The sequence below is a fragment of the Microcaecilia unicolor genome, unplaced genomic scaffold (assembly GCF_901765095.1).
Source record: "Microcaecilia unicolor unplaced genomic scaffold, aMicUni1.1, whole genome shotgun sequence".
NCBI lineage: Eukaryota > Metazoa > Chordata > Amphibia > Gymnophiona > Siphonopidae > Microcaecilia > Microcaecilia unicolor.
This window is the reverse complement of record NW_021963168.1, coordinates 5,937-24,599: the sequence shown is the minus strand read 5'-3', so window position 1 is coordinate 24,599 and position 18,663 is coordinate 5,937. Positions and strand designations below refer to the sequence as shown.

At 43.4% G+C, this 18,663-nt stretch overlaps 1 protein-coding gene across 1 annotated transcript in view; it reads right to left on the bottom strand.

The window, feature by feature from the left end:
- Positions 1-18,387, bottom strand: part of NPLOC4 (NPL4 homolog, ubiquitin recognition factor) — a 50,616-nt gene extending 32,229 nt beyond the window's left edge. Inside the window, exons 1-4 of the mRNA XM_030188897.1 lie at positions 18,161-18,387; positions 11,753-11,833; positions 2,968-3,080; positions 562-744 (exon numbers count right to left, since the gene is read on the bottom strand). Coding sequence (XP_030044757.1) covers positions 562-744; positions 2,968-3,080; positions 11,753-11,833; positions 18,161-18,175 — 392 coding nt within the window. The 5' untranslated portion in view covers positions 18,176-18,387. The remainder of the gene's footprint in view (positions 1-561; positions 745-2,967; positions 3,081-11,752; positions 11,834-18,160) is intronic.
- Positions 18,388-18,663: the final 276 nt, after the last annotated feature.

Here is an 18,663-nt window from a genome sequence, read left to right as displayed (position 1 = left end):
CTGCATCTATCTACTGCTATGGGTCTTTACAAGTAAAACTGTAGTTTATAAATAAAAGATAATGAAAGGGGACACTAATACCTGCTTTGTTCTCAATTAAAGCTGAGAATCTGATCTCACTTTATTTAAAAGTCAACATTTATTTAACATTTGCACAGTAACCACTCAATGGGTTGATCAAATGATGTGTAATCCAGATAGGCCCCACATTTTTCTTCCGGATAGCAAGCTTTGTTCTCCGTGGACAAACAGGATGAGTCAGCCACACGCGGGGTATCACCCCCCCGAGGGAGCCATGGATGGACTCACTCTCCCACAGTTCCTACAGACCTACTGAAAAGGTCTCTCAAGCACACTCCCCCCCAGCCCCCACCAACAGCCAACCCACTTCCTCCCTCAGTCTGCTTTATCTGGACAGATTCTTCTAATCCCCACAATTTATATTTTTTAACATTTAGCAGAACAAAATTACTGACAGTCTTCTCTCCCCACCTAAACCAACCTGCTAAAGATCTGAACAACTCATTTCTGTATCTCTGAAAAACGAATTAGCCAACTCACAACTGTGCATCACGACTACGGTAAATCTTCCCGTCCTGCTTGATCAAGAATTGATCGATGTCATCTTCCACCACTTGGGGGGCACTTGACGGTCGTAACCCCTGGATCACTGATGAGGTGTCCATGATCTCTGAAGATGACCCAGCAGGACTGGAGGGGAACAAGAACAACATGTCGCCATGTCTGTGGGGGAGAAAAAAAAGCACATTCAAATTATTCCTAGGAATAAAACAGGAGACAGGGAGAGATGTTACCTCGGTGATATGAGGTGACAAATGGGTGGAAGGGAATAATTGCAATGCACGTTTCTAAATGATTCCTAGGACACTGGAAAATAAATGTTCTGTCAAACAGGAAAATATGTTTTAATTATCTTCTTGGCTTTTCAGTCTAAGTTGTAAGTATATTGGCTCCGAAAACCTTCTCCCCAGTCTTACTACAGAAAATGAAAGGATTCAGAACTTGAACTTGTCCTAACTCCCCACGCCTACCACCAGGAAAACTGAACTAATTTCAAACCAAAAGGTGGAAAAATGGAAAGAAAGGGGATGAGACTTGATATACTGCCTTTCCGTGGTTACAATCAAAGTGGTTTACATATTATATACAGGCACTTATTTTGTACCTAGGGCAATGGAGGATTAAGTAACTTGCCCAGGGTCACAAGGACCTGTAGTGGGAATTGAACCCAATTCCTCAGGATCAAAGTCCACTGCAGTAACCACTAGGCTACTCCTCCTCTCATTCCACCAATAAGAGCCAACCTCATCAGTGATGTCACAATGGCTTGACTGGCCGATACTTGGCTCTCTTCTGATATTGTGATGTCATAAGGGAAGGGAAATGGGACTTGATCTGCCGTCTTTCTGAGGTTTTTGCAACTACATTCAAAGCGGTTTACGTATATACAGGTACTTATTTTGTACCTGGGGCAATGGAGGGTTAAGTGACTTGCTCAGAGTCACAAGGAGCTGCAGTGGGAATCAGTTCCCCAGGATCAAAGTCCACTGCACTAACCAGTAGGCTACTCCTCCACTAGCAACATTCCATGTAGAAGCCTGCCCTTGCAGATCAGCAATGCGGCCGCGCAGGCTTCTGTTTCTGTGAGACTGACGTCCTGCACGTATATGCAGGACATCAGACTCACAGAAACAGAAGCCTGTGCGGCCGTGTTGCTGATCTGCAAGGGCAGGCTTCTACATGGAATGTTGCTAGTGGAATAGCAACATTTCATGTAGAATCTCAAATAGGGAAAGGGAATGGGACTTGATATACCGCCTTTCTGTGGGGTTTACATAGTATATACAGGTCCTTATTTGTACCTAGGGCAATGGAAGGTTAAGTGACTTGCCCAGATTTACAAGGAGCTGTAGTGGGAATTGAACCCAGTTCCCCAGGATCAAAGCCTGCTGCACTAACCACTAGGCTACTCCTCCGCTCAAGTTCTACAGACACAAGCTTTGTGAGAATGCAGCCCCCAACTATGGAACGTATTGCCAAAAGCTGTGAAAACGACCTATGACCACTAAAAACCAACCTGTTCAAAAAGGAATACTCTACCGACCCAACGTAAATGCCTACACTCTGCAACACAGCAAACCCAAAGCTGGTAATGGACACTACATAACCTTTCCTCTCCTCAACCCCCACTATACTTGAAATACATGTACCTTTATTTGACCACAATATCACCTTTGTATTTTATTTATTTGTTTATTGCATTTGTATCCCACATTTTTCCACCTCAATGTGGCTTACAATACATCATGGAAAGGTAGAAATATATTAGAACATAGACATTAGGTGTTACAGAAGGGTCTCTACCGGACTTGGCGAATGCCTTTACGGTACTATGTAAGTCACATTGAGCCTGCAAATAGGTGGGAAAATGTGGGATACAAATGTAACAAATAAAATTCCTCCAGCCCCCAGAGATCACAAAAAGCATCCTGCTACTGCAGTTTCTGGACCAACACCAGGCAATTCAAATATGAAACCTCAGAACGGTGTTCTAAAGATTTAGGTTTGTGATCTGCTCAGAAGCCAAATGATGGATGGGGGAAATAAGTTGTATTAAATAGTTAATTTTATTTATAACCCACTTATCTTTACAGTGCTAGCTGGAGTGTGGTATGTTAAAACACCGAGGTAAAGTTAGAAACGCACCTCAGAAGACATGAAAATGATTTCATATTGTCACTGCTGAATATTTCTCCCTTTTACCTCGTCACTGCCTCTGAAATCCATCCCCAAAGACAGGTCATTAATGCCCTGTCAGGCAGAAAAATGTTCGAGTGGTCGTAACAACACATTGAAATTCCAGTACGAAATGCAGGTTGTGAATATTTTTGTTGGTCAACAAGTAACAGGAGAAGTACTCTGTGCAAAATAGGATTAACTACTTACTTGATTTTCAGTACATTGAGTGACTTGTTTTGCGTGGCCGTGATCTCTCCTGTTTTGTTCCTATTCAAATAGACAGAAAACCCATTGTTGCGGAAGCCGAACTCCTTGGCAACCTAGAACAAAGATGAAACGTAAGAAAATAACACAGCACAGACAACAGCAGCTGAGAGCAGCAGCAGCGACAGTGGTGCTGGGAATGGAGGGGGCTTCTGGCTGCAAAAGCTCCCAGCTAACTTACATGCAAATCAATCTGAAGATTCTCAAACAGCACCAAGTTCTGCATCAGGGGATACTGAAAACTGAAGGTTTTGAGGGCTGAACTACCACAAAAGGGAGTGGAGTGGCCCAGTGGTTAGGGTGGTGGACTTTGGTCCTGGGGAACTGAGTTTGATTCCCACTTCAGGCAGCTCCTTGTGACTCTGGGCAAGTCACTTAACCCTCCATTGCCCCATGTAAGCCGCATTGAGCCTGCCATGAGTGGGAAAGCGCAGGGTACAAATGTAACAAAAATAAAATAGATACTATTGGAGATTCTACATGGAATGTTGCTACTATTGGAGATTCTACATGGAATGTTATTCTACTAGCAACATTCCATGTAGAAGGCTGCGCAGGCTTCTGTTTCTGTGAGTCTGACGTCCTGCACGTACGTGCAGAACGTCAGACTCACAGATGCAGAAGCCTGCGCGGCCACATTGCTGATCTGCAAGGGCCGACTTCTACATGGAATGTTGCTAGTGGAATAGCAACATTCCATGTAGAATCTCAAATAGTAGCAACAGTGGAGGAGTGGCCTAGTGGTTAGGGTGGTGGACTGAGGAACTGAGTTTGATTCCCACTTCAGGCACAGGCAGCTCCTTGTGACTCTGGGCAAGTCACTTAACCCTCCATTGCCCCATGTAAGCCGCATTGAGCCTGCCATGAGTGGGAAAGAGCGGGGTACAAATGTAACAACAAAAGAAATTTTGGGTGCACTAGAAGGCTCAATTTTGTCACTGGTCCCGTGGTGGATTCCTCTTGAGACAGTGCAGATGGTACTAGATATTTAATTACAGATGTAATTAAAGAGCCAAAACACATAAAATCCAGACTCACTGTTTAGTAATGCACTATAAATCCACTTCTGAACTCTCATCCCCGTAATCCCACATCACTCATACCTTTACTCACAGAAATATGTATACCATATGTCTTTATGCCTTAATATTGCCCTTCAAGCTCCCATTGTCTCCTTCTAATGTTCAATGTTTGTGTTCCATTGTTGCACTCCTTAACGACACTTCGATTGTCTCGCATAATTCTGCACAATGTAATCCATAACCAATCTGTAACAAATTGTACTTCCATCATTCATTTCTTATTGTAAGCCACACTGAACCCGCAAAAAGGTGGGAAAATGTGGGATGCAAATGCAATAAATAAATAAAAAATGTATTGCCTGATTATGTTTATGTATTTTTGCCAAGAATTATAGTCCTGGGTGTGCCCTCTGAGGTGTGTACGTGTAGTCTGACTTTCCTCTCTGGACTATGGAGTTCTTTTCTAGCTCTTTTTCACCTATTGATTGTAAACTGCCTTGACCTGTTAGATTTGGCAGTGTAGAAAATATTGTGATAAACAATAAACAAAGAAATCTCTTTCATATCTACTACTTAAAAAAAAAATGCCCAGCAAGCTAGGAGAAACCCCCCCCCCCCCCCCCCCAGCAGAACTGTACTGTGTCTCTGTAACGCACTATGCACAGCTGGTCCATGTGATAGGTATATCAGTGAGAATACAGATTTGTCCAGGTAAATTCAGGAGTTAACCAAATCTGAGTCTAAAACTTCCCTCTCACCTCCTGATCAATTCTTTTCTGCCAGCTTGCTGGCTAGACAAACTGTACCCCATTAGCTGAAGTTTGCTGTTGGACTGTTCTGCTTTTAACCAGACAACACAGATATACAGCTCTGACTTAGTTATCAGCTGTCATACTGGTCTAGCCTGTTAGCTACACTGAACAGCCAGATTATCTACCTGGCTCCTGGCCTGCCAAATATATCAGGCCCAATAAAAATAACACCACCCAGAAGAGGAGCCAAAAATTTTCAGCACCACTTTACGCCACTGCTAAAATGGATACTGTGATGCAATGGTAGATATGGTGAGGCTGACATTGAGAAGGCCGGTCTCTGCACAAAGATAAGTGGAATTACAGCTTTGGTACTAGTTAGGCCTGCTGAAAATACTGAATAAGTTATCCATTTAGCTTATGGCACCAATTTACAATCCTACTTACAAAGGAACTCTTATAACCAGACAGCAGCTGAATATCAGGTTAAATTTAAGCCACGCCCCCAAACAAAATGTTCAAGAAAGGTTATGCAATAGCCAACCCAAATGTAAACAAATCAGCTTCAGTTTTATAACCCCCCCCCCCCCCCCCCCCCCCAGTTCCTGTTCAATAATTGTGGCTCTTTTCCTACATTTCTCTTATTTTGACTTTGTACATCGCTATATTTTTCCTTTAGCAGTATCTATATATATAAAACTCACCCTCAACGTTCTATTTGCACTGACGTCACTAAAGCCAGGTTCGTAAGTTCGAAGCTCTGAAGCCACACAAAATCACAGTCTGTGAGCCCCGCCCTCGCATCAAACGTTATGACGTTGAGGGCGGAGCACATTCTCAGCTCCAACGTTGTACTGCACTGTAGCTCTCGCACGGAGGCTGCAGGGGGGCCGGCGACACACGGAGACACAAAGGGACGGAGGGGAGCCTTGCTAGCACCCGTTTCATTGTGATTTGAAACGGGCCTTCGTTACTAGTATCAAATAAAAGCAGACTGAAACGTGAAACCTAAACATTTCAAGATTTAAAAAAACAAACAAGCAAAAACCCCCCAAAGGACTCAAATAAAAAGTGAGTAAGGATAAATGAAAAACTCAGAAGGTAACCTGGAAACTCAACTTCCTTCAAAGCCAGGCTGCGACAATGTGAACTGTAACTGGAGAAATGGAGTCCTCACCCTCACACTGCTGTCCGGGTAGAGTTTGTTACTAAGAAACATCTCTGTAGTACAGGCAGGGCCAGTGCATTAGAAAGGATAATGCGAAACATGGAATGTCCTCTGCTTTTCCTGGTGCAAGAGAAAGAAGCGCTGCTCTGTGCACTCACTGGACTTGGGTGTGATCATATGTGAAGGTGGCCAAACAGGCCGAAAAAGTGACTGCAAAGGCCAGAAAAATTCTTAGGTTCCCAAGGAGAGGACATGGCCAACAGGAAAAAGGAGGTGATACTGCCTCTATATAAAACTCTAGCAAGACTTTATTTAGAGTACTACGTACAGTTCTAGACTGTACCTTGAAAAAGATATAAACAGGAAGGAGTCGGTCCAGAGGGCGGCTACTAAAATGGTTAGAGGACTTCGTCACAGAGCATATGGGGACAGACTTAAAGATCTGAAGATGTATACTTTGGATAAAAGGCAGGAGAGGGGAGATATGAAAGAGACATTCAAATACTTCTGTGGCATACATGCACAGGAAGCAAGCCACACTGAGCCCGCAAAAAGGTGGGAAAATGTGGGATACAAATGCACTAAAATAAATAAATAAATATTTTGATTGAAAGCAAGTTCTGGAATGAAGGTACAAAGGATAAAGGTAAAATGGGACACTCAGGAGACACCTAAGAAAACAGTTCTATATGGAAAAGGTGTAGATGATTGGAATGGCCTTTCCGTGGAGGTGGTGGAGACAAAGACGTATTTGAATTCAAGAAAGCATGGGATAAGCACATAAGATCCCTGAGAGGACGAGATACTAGATGGTGTGGATGGGCAGACTAGATAGGCCATATATATGTTCTTTATCTGTCGTCATTTTCTATATTTCTATGAACCCTCTCTGCAAGCTTTAAGGCTGTAATCTTTTGCTGCCTACTAAAGGAAATATATCCAATGCTGTTGAGATGAATATTCTTGAGTCTTGGTTGGCACAATAATTTTCTGAGAAGCCAGCAAGCCACTTTCCTCTGGACTACAGTGATGGTCCAAATGCTAAATATAAGAAGGATGAGGCTGATTACACCAAAGGGTTCATTTACCCGTTGAAGGGCATCAATAGAAAATCTAAAAAAAGATATCGAAAATTGAAGAGGGTAGGCTTTGTGAATACATCCAGCAATTCATCGGGTGAGGACATCAGAGAAGTTGAAACTGGAGCTCTGGAAATAGGTTCTTCTAATTCTACCAGCATGACGTCAACAGCATCAGTTTTTTTTTTACTAACAGCGGGCAATACTCAGCAGGGAGCCCCGACACAACTCCAGTCCAGGCCAATCAGAAATCAACAGCAGCAGTGTGGTCAAAAAGAAGAGTGTACAGTCTCTCTTCTAAAATTTTAACACAGCATCATTACGAAGTTTTGGAATTGGGGTTGTCTTTTGTCCCTATGACATGGTAGGATTCCTTCTCCAATCGTCAACAATCATATCGGGTTTTTTTTAGGAAGCTAAAATTGAAATTATATTTTGGTCAAGCTGCTTTGACATCAGAGGAAGGGGGTACCCAGTCCTTTATGTCTAAACATGATTGCCATCGGTTTGGATGCCACCGGGTCCACCCGACACATTATTAGAAACCTTTCAGAAGCTAGTATTGATATTGAGCACATGGAAACACGTCTTGAAAATACACCTAGCAATTTGAACGGAGCACAACAACAAGCCATAGAGATGACAATTATTATAGAGAGAGCAGATAAGGGAGAGGGTGGAGTAATTAAGGATGTGGAACAATACAGGAATGAAGCAAGACAACAATTGAATGATAGGGTTTTCTACACTCCTTTAGAGCAGGATCCTACGCCAGTTTTTCAGGGGAAAGTCAAACGTATTTTGCGTGAAGCAACACAGCCATTACTTGGCTAAACAGTTTCCAGTAGTTCCTTCCATCTATTTTGTATCTAAAGTTTAATAAATCCCCCCCCCCCCCCCCGGAAGACCTATAGTGTCAGGAAAAAATTCCTTGAATGAGCCTTTGTCTCAATATTTAGATCTCTGTTTACAACCTAGGGTGCCCCTTATTCCCTCTTTTGTTTTGGACTCAAGCCATTTGATTCATATGTTACAAGAGACAGATATAGGACAAAATCCAGTCACATTAGTGACTTTAGATGTAGCCTCACTGTACACGAGGATTCCACAACATGAAGCATTAAGATTGATAGATATGTATTTGCAACATCTACATATATCTAGTGAGAAAGCAGATCTTTTGAATCAGATGGTGAAATTGGTCATTACACAAAATTGTAAATAATATGTTATCTTCAAACTGAAAACAAACACATGGCACAGCCATGGGAGCCACGGTGGCACCAACAGTGGCATCCTTATATATGGCAGAGCATTAAGATAAACAAGCAACAAAGCCCGTTTCGTGAAGAATGAAACGGGCCCTAGCAAGGCTATCATCTAACCGATTTCTCCTCTCTCCCCTGCCCTCCCCTCCATGTCCAGCGATTCTCACATCCTCTGCCCTCCCATCCCATCCATGTCCAGCGATTCTCCTGTGCCCTGCCTTCCCATCTCATCCATGTCCAGCGATTCTCCCCTCCCCTCCCATCCAATCCATGTCCAGTGAGGTGCCCCAGCCCCCATCTGCCTCTGTTTTAAGCATCCAAGGTCAAGTTGAACCCCAGCCCTCACCTGCCCGCCGTCGTCTCCCACAACAGCCCTCTTCATGTTACCTTAGGGTCGCAGCGGCAGCAGGCTCGGCTCATCACCTCCAGCCTTCCCTTGCCTTCCCTCTCAGTGTCCCGCCCTCCTCTGACATCATTTCGTCTTTCTGCAAGGGCGGGACTCTGAGAGAGGAAGGAAACACTGGAGACAAGTTGACGTAAGTCCATTAGCATACGGTTATGAACCCAGCCAGCCAGCCATCCAGGGAGGCAGATTGACCATTATATAGAGACTAGTAAAAAAGGCCCGTTTCGTAAACAAATGAAACGGGCGCTAGCAAGGCTATAGAGAGAGTGAGAGTGTGTATATGTATGTGTGTCTGTGTGTATGTGACACAGAGAAAGTGTGTGTGTGTGTGTGTGTGTGAAAAAGAGTGTGCACAGGTAGGGTGAAAATGAAGAGACAGCAGTGAAATTTCACATAGGACAGCTGAACCATTTGAGGCGTGTGTGTGTCTGTGTGAGAGAGTGTGTATATGTGTGTGGGTGCGTGTGTGTGTGAGATAGAGACAGTGTAAGTGTGTGTGTGTGCATCTGTGTGAAAGTGAGTGTGAAAGGGTAGGGTCAAAATGAAGAGACAGCATTATAATTGTACATAGCACAGCACAAACATTTGAGGCAGTTCTTGCCTTATCTCCCCTGTCGCCCCCTCCATACCCAACAATTTGTTCCTTGTCTTCCATCCCCTCTGTGTCCCGTCTGTATGTGTGTGAGAGAGAGAAAGAGGTGCTAGCAGTCCCTGTGATAGTGGCAGGTCAGTTGCTCATTATAGCCAGTTAAGAGTGAGAGTGTGTGTGTGTGTATGTGCTGGTTTTTTTCCTTCCCTCCTATGCCCTCCGTGTCCGTTGTTTGTGTGGAGAGCAGAGATCTATATGGTCCTTTTAGCGTTGCTGTTGACGTCGCGTAGCAACTGTGTGCTGCTGGTTTTCATTGTTCCGCGACGTGTCTTATGTCACGTTCCGTCGCTTAGTAACGGGTTCGCGATGCGATTGGTTGAGTGTCATTGGTCCGCCCTCGACGTCATGACGTCTGATGTGGGGGGCGGGGCCACCACTCATAGGCGAATTCTTGGTTTCACCACCATGCATTTAGAACGTTGGGACTTGTGGAGGCTTCAGAATGTTGGAGGTGCGTTTTATATATAGAGATATGTACTTAGCTCACGATTCAGAGCACATATTTTTTATGGAAGCGGTTCATCGATGTTTTTCTAGTATGGGTGGGTAACGAGGAAACATTACAACAATTTATTGGTTATTTAAATACCTGTGATGCATTATAAGAGATTCAACATGAAAGGTTTGAAGAATGGCATACCTATAGGACAGTTCCTAAGGATAAAAACGTTGTGTGGGACACGAGACCGCTTCGAATTCCATTCTACAGATCTCAAAGAAAGGATTATTCAAAGGGATTACCCCAGTAAAGTAGTTCAAGTAGCATACAAAAGGGCCGCCGATACGCATTGGCACTGGTTTCTTAGCAATACATCGGGGAGGGGGGAGCAAGAAGATAGAATAGCCTGCGTTTTGCCTTATTCTCCGCAGTCTACACACATCAAGAATGTCATACATAAACATTGGCCCCTTTTATCTTTTGCATGGATTTAATACAGCTCCACGGTTTGCTTTCACAAGAGCAAGTAATGTAGGAGAGATGTTGTTAAAACATTTTAGAGGATCAAGATAGAAGGCACACCATATGCGGAAATTGTGTATATTGAAAACATGCACGGGTTACAAAAGAAGTCATAAATCCAGTTACGGGGTGGATGTTCCAGTTAAAAGCATATACTGACTGTAATACTTCTCAGGTTGTATATGGTATATTGTCCATGTGGTAAACGGTGCACAGGGCATACAAAATGCAGAGCATCTGAGTAATTTACAGACTCATAAATCAGAAGCTCCAGTGGAGGGGCATTTTTGAACGGGGACGACCATCTCTAAGGGCGCCCATCTCTAAGGACGTCCCGGCGAAGGGGCGGGGAAACTCGTATTATCAAAACAAGATGGGTGTCCATCTTTCGTTTCGATAATATGGTCGGGGACGCCCAAATCTCAACATTTAGGTCGACCTTAGAGATGGTCGTCCCTGGTTTTCGGCCATAATGGAATCTGAGGATGCCCATCTCAAAACAACCAAATCCAAGGCATTTGGTCGTGGGAGAAGCCAGCATTCGTACTGCACTGATCCCCCTCACATGTCAGGACACCAACTGGGCACCCTAGGGGGCATTGCAGTGGACTTCACAAATTGCTCCCAGGTGCATAGCTCCCTTACCTTTGGTGCAGAGCCCCCCCAAAACCTACTCCCCACAACTGTACACCCTAAGGGGTGAAGGGGGGCACCTGCATATGGGTACAGTGGGTTTGTGGTGGGTTTTGAAGGGCTCACATTTACACAAGTGTAACAGGTAAGGGGGGGGGGGGGGATGGACCTGGGTCCGCCTGCCTGAAGTGCACTGCACCCACTAAAAACTGCTCCAGGGACCTGCAATACTTTTAAGGAACTGTGACCCCTAGGGCTCTGAACAAAGAAATTGACCGGCTGATGTGGATTTAAATCCCCCCATTCATCTCAGGGAGCGTGGTTTGACTAGAATCAGTAGCACATACGCCGGCATTATTCTGGGATGCCTGGGACAGGATTTGGGCGACCCTGAGAGGACACCCATCTCTTTCGAAAATTCCCCTGCTAGTCAGTCACTGGGATTAATATCACACAGAACAGGATTAGCTCTTTGTAGTGCTGATTACAATTACTTTGAAGTGAGGGGGGGGGGGGGGGGAGTAATACTCCGGCAATACTTTTAAGGAACAACAATTCACAGCGCTGAACAACATTGCAGGTTAGTTGTTTAGCGCTGTGAAGTGATTCATTCAGATTGTAGCATAGAGGACTAAAAATGAGTGAGGCTTGTTGGGCAGACTAAATGGACTGTGCAGGTCTTTATCTGACATCATCTATGTTACCCTGTAACAAAATTGCTGTCCTGGACTAGCTGTGCATGAGGAGGGATAAAGTTCCCTTATGAAATTGGAGGAAAGTAGAGATTTACCTTTTTAAGAAACGTTGCAGCTGTCTCCCGTTTACTGGCTGTAACGCGCTTCACACCCTCCGGTGACTGGATTCGAATGATCTATCGTGGGACAAAGCAAGCAGCACTCTTTAAACGGACACACAGCTCAAAAGGTTGGTCTAAAAATACTAATATTGTAGCATGCCTAAAAGAAAACATTGAAGATGTATATTTTCACTCCCAAATATTCTTGTTCCTCTTTACCTTCACATCTCTCCCTCTAATACAGTGGTCTCAACCCAGTCCTTGGGGCACACCCAGCCAGTCACGTTTTCAGGATATCCACAATGAATATGCATGAGGACTGGACTGAGAAGCACTGCTTACTTCAAGGTAAGTGGAGGAGTGGCCTAGTGGTTAGAGTGGTGGACTTTGGTCCTGGGGAACTGGGTTTGATTCCCACTGCAGGCACAGGCAGCTCCTTGTGACTCTGGGCAAGTCACTTAACCCTCCATTGCCCCAGGTACAAATAAGTACCTAAGCCGCATTGAGCCTGCCATGAGTGGGAAAGCGCGGGGTACAAATAAAAAAAAAAGGTAAGACAGGTTATTAATGTCCCTTATGATCCGGAGTTACTTTTCCGACAGGCGTACACACACACCATTGCAAGGGTGAAACAGGCCCTTTACCACCAGACATTCAGTGTTAACAGTTTCTTTTGTTTTAGATCACCCAATTCAAGTGGTATCCTTATTCAGGGCTGATTTACTAAAGCCTTTTCCCCCGACACTATCTTCAGTGGGGATAATTTCTCTGGTATCAGAAAAAGCCAATAGGACTACTACTACTACTTATCACTTCTATAGCGCTACAAGGCATACGCAGCGCTGTACATCATACATTAAAAGACAGTCCCTGCTCAGAGAGCTGACAATCTAAATAGGATACCAAGAGGTAAGGGAATTAAAGAGGTGGGGATAAAAGGTACAGGCAAGTGAGCAGTGATTAGGAGTCAAAAGCAGCGTTAAAGAGGTGGGCTTTTAGCCTGGATTTGAAAATGGGCAAGTATGGGGCTAGACGTACATGTTCGGGAAGTCTATTCCAGGCGTGAGGTGCAGCGAGGTAAAAGGAACAGAGTCTGGAATTAGCAGTAGTGGAGAAGGGGGCAGACAAGAGAGATGTATCTACAGAACGGAGTGCCCGAGGGGGGGGGGGGCGTAGGACCACCTGGATGCCATGGACACTCAAATTTCTATGGTTTTAGAATTCCATGGGATCAGATAACTATTGCTCAGGATGACAAGAGATTGATTTTTTTTGTTGTTGTTGTTATCATCAGTTGTGGTGAAGTTAATCCTCGCTCACTGGAAGGATACCTCCATTTTGGATATGCACCAATGGTGGAATACTGTCTTTACCACAGACATTAAAATGTTGCAATGGATAAGTAATACCACATGTCAGAATTTTGGGGCCAAATTGGCTTCTTATTTTTCTGATCATGAATTTGTTTTTTTTCATATGGGTATTCCAATGCATGAGAGTTTTGTTGTATTTCTTTTGCTGTTATTTAAAAATTCAATCAACAACAAAAAAAAAAACTATAGTACTATCAAGCTCATTTTCAAAGCACTTAGCCTCCCAAAGTTCCATAGAAACCTATGGAACTTAGCCTCCCAAAGTGCTTTGAAAATATGCCTCTATGCCACCTACTGTCACACAGCTAATATCCTTATAGTTAAAAAAAACATAGCACACAATATAAAAATAAATCTTTTTAAAAACATTACCAAATAAATATGCCTGTAAGCCCTCATAATGTAAAGCTATAAGCCGGGAATGCCACAGTTATACAATCACAGAAGAAAACATTACACCATGTAGACCTTCTATCACACTGAGGCTTTAGACAAAAACTCCCTAATTACTTTCTTGTCAAGCATGTCTTACGCAGAATATCTTTATCTATTTCCTGGAACACATTTATGCAAAACCAGAAATGTTTCCTGGGCATCGCTAAAGAAGTGGCTAGCATTAAGCCAACCTGCTGGCAGACCCCAGATAATTAGCAACACAGCATGCTGTCATTCCAATTCATCATAAATTAACATCCAGCATTTAACCATTAAAAAATGGGGGGGGGGGGAGGGAAAACGTGTGTGCATTTAAAATCAAATCTTTTGTGCCAGCCTATGAAGCCTCTCCACTACCTGTGTGTGTGTGAGTGTGTGATATACAGAGAGATTTAAATATATATTTATTTATTACATTTGTACCCCCGTGCTTTCCCACACAGAGCAGGCTCAATGCGGCTTACGTAGTAAAAAGTAAATAGAATAACAAAAAATCTTGAAGGAAATTACTACAATTTGTAGCAAACATAGTAGTAGTAGGGTAAAGCTATATAAATTGAACATGGAGAGGTAAACAAAGATATGTAAAGGAGAAGAATTAGGGGAGGGTAAGGCGCAGGAAGGATGAAGAGGAAAAGATTAGATAGAGGTAGACACACACAGTATTAAACATAAGAAAAGCTGGTAAAAACACATGACTATGGGCAAAGTTCTAAGCATGTCAAGAAACAACTAGAAATAACTGTAAAATTCATAGAACACCAATGAAATGCAAAATCCCTCATAGGACTAGGACATTAATAAGCAGCTGACAGTTACCACTGAAGGGCCCAATAAAATGCTAAGAAACACGACTGGATCTGGTAACAGACCATCATCCACATTCAAACCAGCACTCCGATTTCAGTAGTGTGCTGCCTTCCAAGTGCCAAAATTTAGATCTTACAGAGAACTTGCCAAGACTCATGGTAACGGTAAATTAGATTTCTATCCCGCTATTACCTCACAGTTCTAAGCGGGTTACAACTATTTAAAAGGAGCCATAATAGTAAATTTAGTGATTAAGAATAAATTGTAAATCAGTAGTTAGCGTGGGATACATATTTCTGAAACAGAAGGGTTTTCAAACTTTTCCTAAAAAGAATATAGGACTGAGAAGATTTAAACATAGATGAATCTCGCTGCTTGAAATGCCAACCCTAATTCAAAGAAATGTCATCTCTTTTTACCTTTTGATGATGGAAAAGAATAACCTACAGTACCAGTACGTCTTGTTCTCAAAGCATAAATGAATATTGATAGTCTGGTGTCAAGCCATGTAAAAGTTTAAAGAGAAAACACGCTGATTTAAATAGATTCTAGCTTCAATAGGTAACCAGTGTAATGAATAACTGGGAGTAATCCTATCATATTTAGACAATCCAAAAATCATTCAAACTGCTGCATTTTGTATCGTTTGCAGTCTGCTCATCAAACTTTTATTACACCCTAAATAAACCAGATTATAATAATCCAACTGAGAAAGTAAGAGAGACTGAACCAGTATTCTAAAATCTTGTTCGAAATAGTTTCACCCACATCTCAATTTTTTCATCATGAAGCAACATTTCTTTGTCAATGAGGAGACCTGTTTTTCTATCATTAAATACTCCTAACAATTTAATGACTGTAGAAAATTCAAAAGTAGCTTGGTTAATAGTGATGGATTTTGGAATATTTTCTGGATGCATGTCAAAAATAAATTTTGTTTTCTCAGTGTTCAATTTTAACTTATGATCAAACATCCAACTGTTTATTAATAACATGCATTGTTGAATTAGATTAGAATATATTACAGAAATAGAATCAAAAGGTATCAAAACTGAGATGTCATCTGCATAAATACAGTGAACAATTTGTTATGTAACAAGAAACAAAGATCATAAAAAAATATCGAAAAGCAGCGTGGATAGTGGAGAGCCTTGAGGGACTCCACAGAAGATAGGTCATCCTTTGTTTTGACTGTATAAGAGCGAATCAAAAAAGTCAAACCAATTCTACACTTTTCCAACAATTTCAATGAGGGACCAAACTCACACAGAGGTACGTGGTGGCCCTGAAACATATGACTTACTTCCTGCTTGCCCCTTTCACTCTAACAACTAGATGCAAGGAAAAATAATGACACTACAGAACTGAAGACTCAGCTTTTTAAATTGCTCCCACAAGCTCAGACAGGCTTGCAGGAAAATTACGTAACTAGCATAACTGTTCCACAGCTACAGGAAACTACATTAATGTGGATGCACCAGCCTGACCCCACTGTGTCTACAAACAGCACTGCTGAGGTACTAAGCAGTAACTTTTCCCTCTCTATTTTAACCACTATTAGCACTTACAGAAGTTGCTGTGCCATAAGCCATTCTGTACAGCTGCTTAGGATTTTCCCATTTCACAGCCACTGCAGTGATAACTATCTGGCTGAGATGCAGGGACTGCAGTTCCATCCACAGCTTGGTACAACAATGTACCTAGATTGATGTTGCACAATGGCTGTGACTGCTGCTCACAGAATGCCAAGTATTGGCCTTCCTGGGAACAGGTAAACGTGTGCTGTTACTTGCAGTAATTTTCTGCATCAGTCCCTTAGACTGTTTCTTGGGAAAGGGAAATACCTAGTATAACTGAATGTAACTCACCTTGAGCTACTACTGAAAAAGGTGTGAGCTAAATGCAAGACTAGGGGATAGGTACTGATGTCCATGATGCAAGAGATGGGAGAGGGGGGGGGGGGGGGGAGGAACAGCGTTTCATAATCTCATAAAGGTCAATATCAAAGCACTTTGTTCAGGTAACTTTAGGAGTCACCTGGACAAAATGCTTGTTTAAAAGTTTAAATTTAATAGAATTTGATATATTGCGCATTTAAAAAAGTTCTAAGTGGTTTACCAAAAAAATCAAATCATAATGAAAGGAACTTCATTAAGTTATAGGCCAGGAAAAACATACGATCTAAAGGACAGAGTCACACAAAACCAGGCACCGTCATGGTATACTGGCATCCAGATGTACAGCCCCATATGCTTTCCAGAAAAAAATGAGTTTTCTTCAACTTAACCTTAATCTACTTACAGGAGGCTTTCCCCCACCTCAAACAGGTACATAGTAACCGACCTGAAAATGACTACTGTATGGTGTAGGGTCTACATGACAAAGTGAGATTTTGATATACCTCCTTTCTGTGGTTACAATCAAAGCGGTTCACATAATACACAAGTACTTATTTTGTATCTGGGGCAGTGGAGGGTTTTGTGACTTGCCCAGGGTCAAAAGACACTGCACTAGAAACTGAACCCACTCAACCTGGTTCTCAGGTAACCACTAGGCTACTCCTCCACAGCACATGGTATGAGACTCAAGGATCTAAATACATACGACCTATACAACCAAAAACTATAAGAGAAAAACACATACAAGATATAAGGAGAACTTTGGTCAGAAGAAAGAATGCTAGAGGAACTAAATGTCACAGTATTAGCTAAAAATATTTCCTCACTGAAAAAGTGGCAAATGAATGGATGACCTCCCAATTGAGTAAGGTTTTTTTTTTTTTTTTTAAATCTCTGACACCTCCAGAAAGCTCAGGGAAAGCAAGAGGCTCCCTGATTGCACAGGTGGAAGCTGGAGACCATTGATGGCTTCTCCTACATCTGTGCGCAACTATGGAACGCACTTCCGAAGGCCATAAAAACAACACAAGATCTAACCATCTTCCAAAGGCTACTGAAAACCGATTTATTCAAGAAAGCATATCATAAACAACCATCCTAATTATTAAACAATAAGACTGAACATGAACAAGACAGAACCGATCTCTCATTACATGACCGACTAACCCATGGCTTTTAATGAACAAACACAATCACGTCTAACCTAAAATCAATACCTATGCAATAAGATAATGCTGATGTATTCTTCTACCATGTATGCACGCACCTGATGTCAACATCATTTACAATTCTATGGCCCGGAAATGGCAATCGCCACTATGGCAAATGTAAGCCACATTGAGCCTGCAAATTGGTGGAAAAATGTGGGATACAAACGCTACAAATAAATAAATAAATAGAACTGGGCATACTAGATGTCCATAACCGTTTTTAAGAAAGAAATTCTCAAACTTGTTTCCTCCCCCCTCCCCTGTCCCATCTTGCCCCTCCAGTAAGGTCCAGTAAAATCCTCAATTTGGCCCTCTACATGCCTGAATTAGTAGCTCTGGTTCTATGTATTTAAAACAGGAAATATAAAGAAAGAAAAAAAAAGAATGCAAACAGACAGAAAATGCAACCTGTTAATTAACTGCCTCCACTTCCCCCAAAGAAACGGAACTACAAATCCCAGCATGCAGCGGGCCAAGCCCGGGACTGGATCTGCCTGTCGGGATGGGGTGGGGCGAGCCGGCATTCCCTTCTCAGGCCGCCCCCTCCCCAATTTCACCCACCCACCCTTCTGCTCCGGGACAGGGCCGGAAGCAGCGCGAGCCCAACTGTCACCGGTGAAAAAAGTGCTGTCTCATGATCCCCACCCCCCACCCACCGGGCCCGGCGCTGCTCACCATGCTCTCGGCCATGCCGCCACCGCTTGTCCCTCCCTCTGTCTCTCTGTCCCCCGCCTCCTCCTTCGCTCGGCGCCGCTGTCCTCCCCCACCCTGCCACTCCCGCCGCTCTCTGTGGCCACTAAAGTCTTCTCCACTGCCGAAAAATGGGTCAGGACTCAGGCGTGTGCGTGCGCGCGAGTGTGCTCCCGTCTATCCGCTCCGTGCAACCACGCAGCAGTCAGCGCCGCCGCACACAAGGTTCCGCCCTCCGTCTTGTCGCGTGCGGGACGTTCCCTGGAGCTGCCGCCACCGCGCCTGCGCCGAGGCGAGGCCAGGGCGCTGCTGCGATCTGACGTCACAACCGCACTTGCCCTGCCCGCCGTCTGACGTCATAGCCTTTGCCCGCTGCTCAGGCTACGAGCATGCTATGAGCGCTGCGTTCTGCTGATCGCTGACGTCACAGGCACAAACCCTCTGCCAGATGACAGCATAAGCAGCTACATGTCATGCCCTTTGCCTTT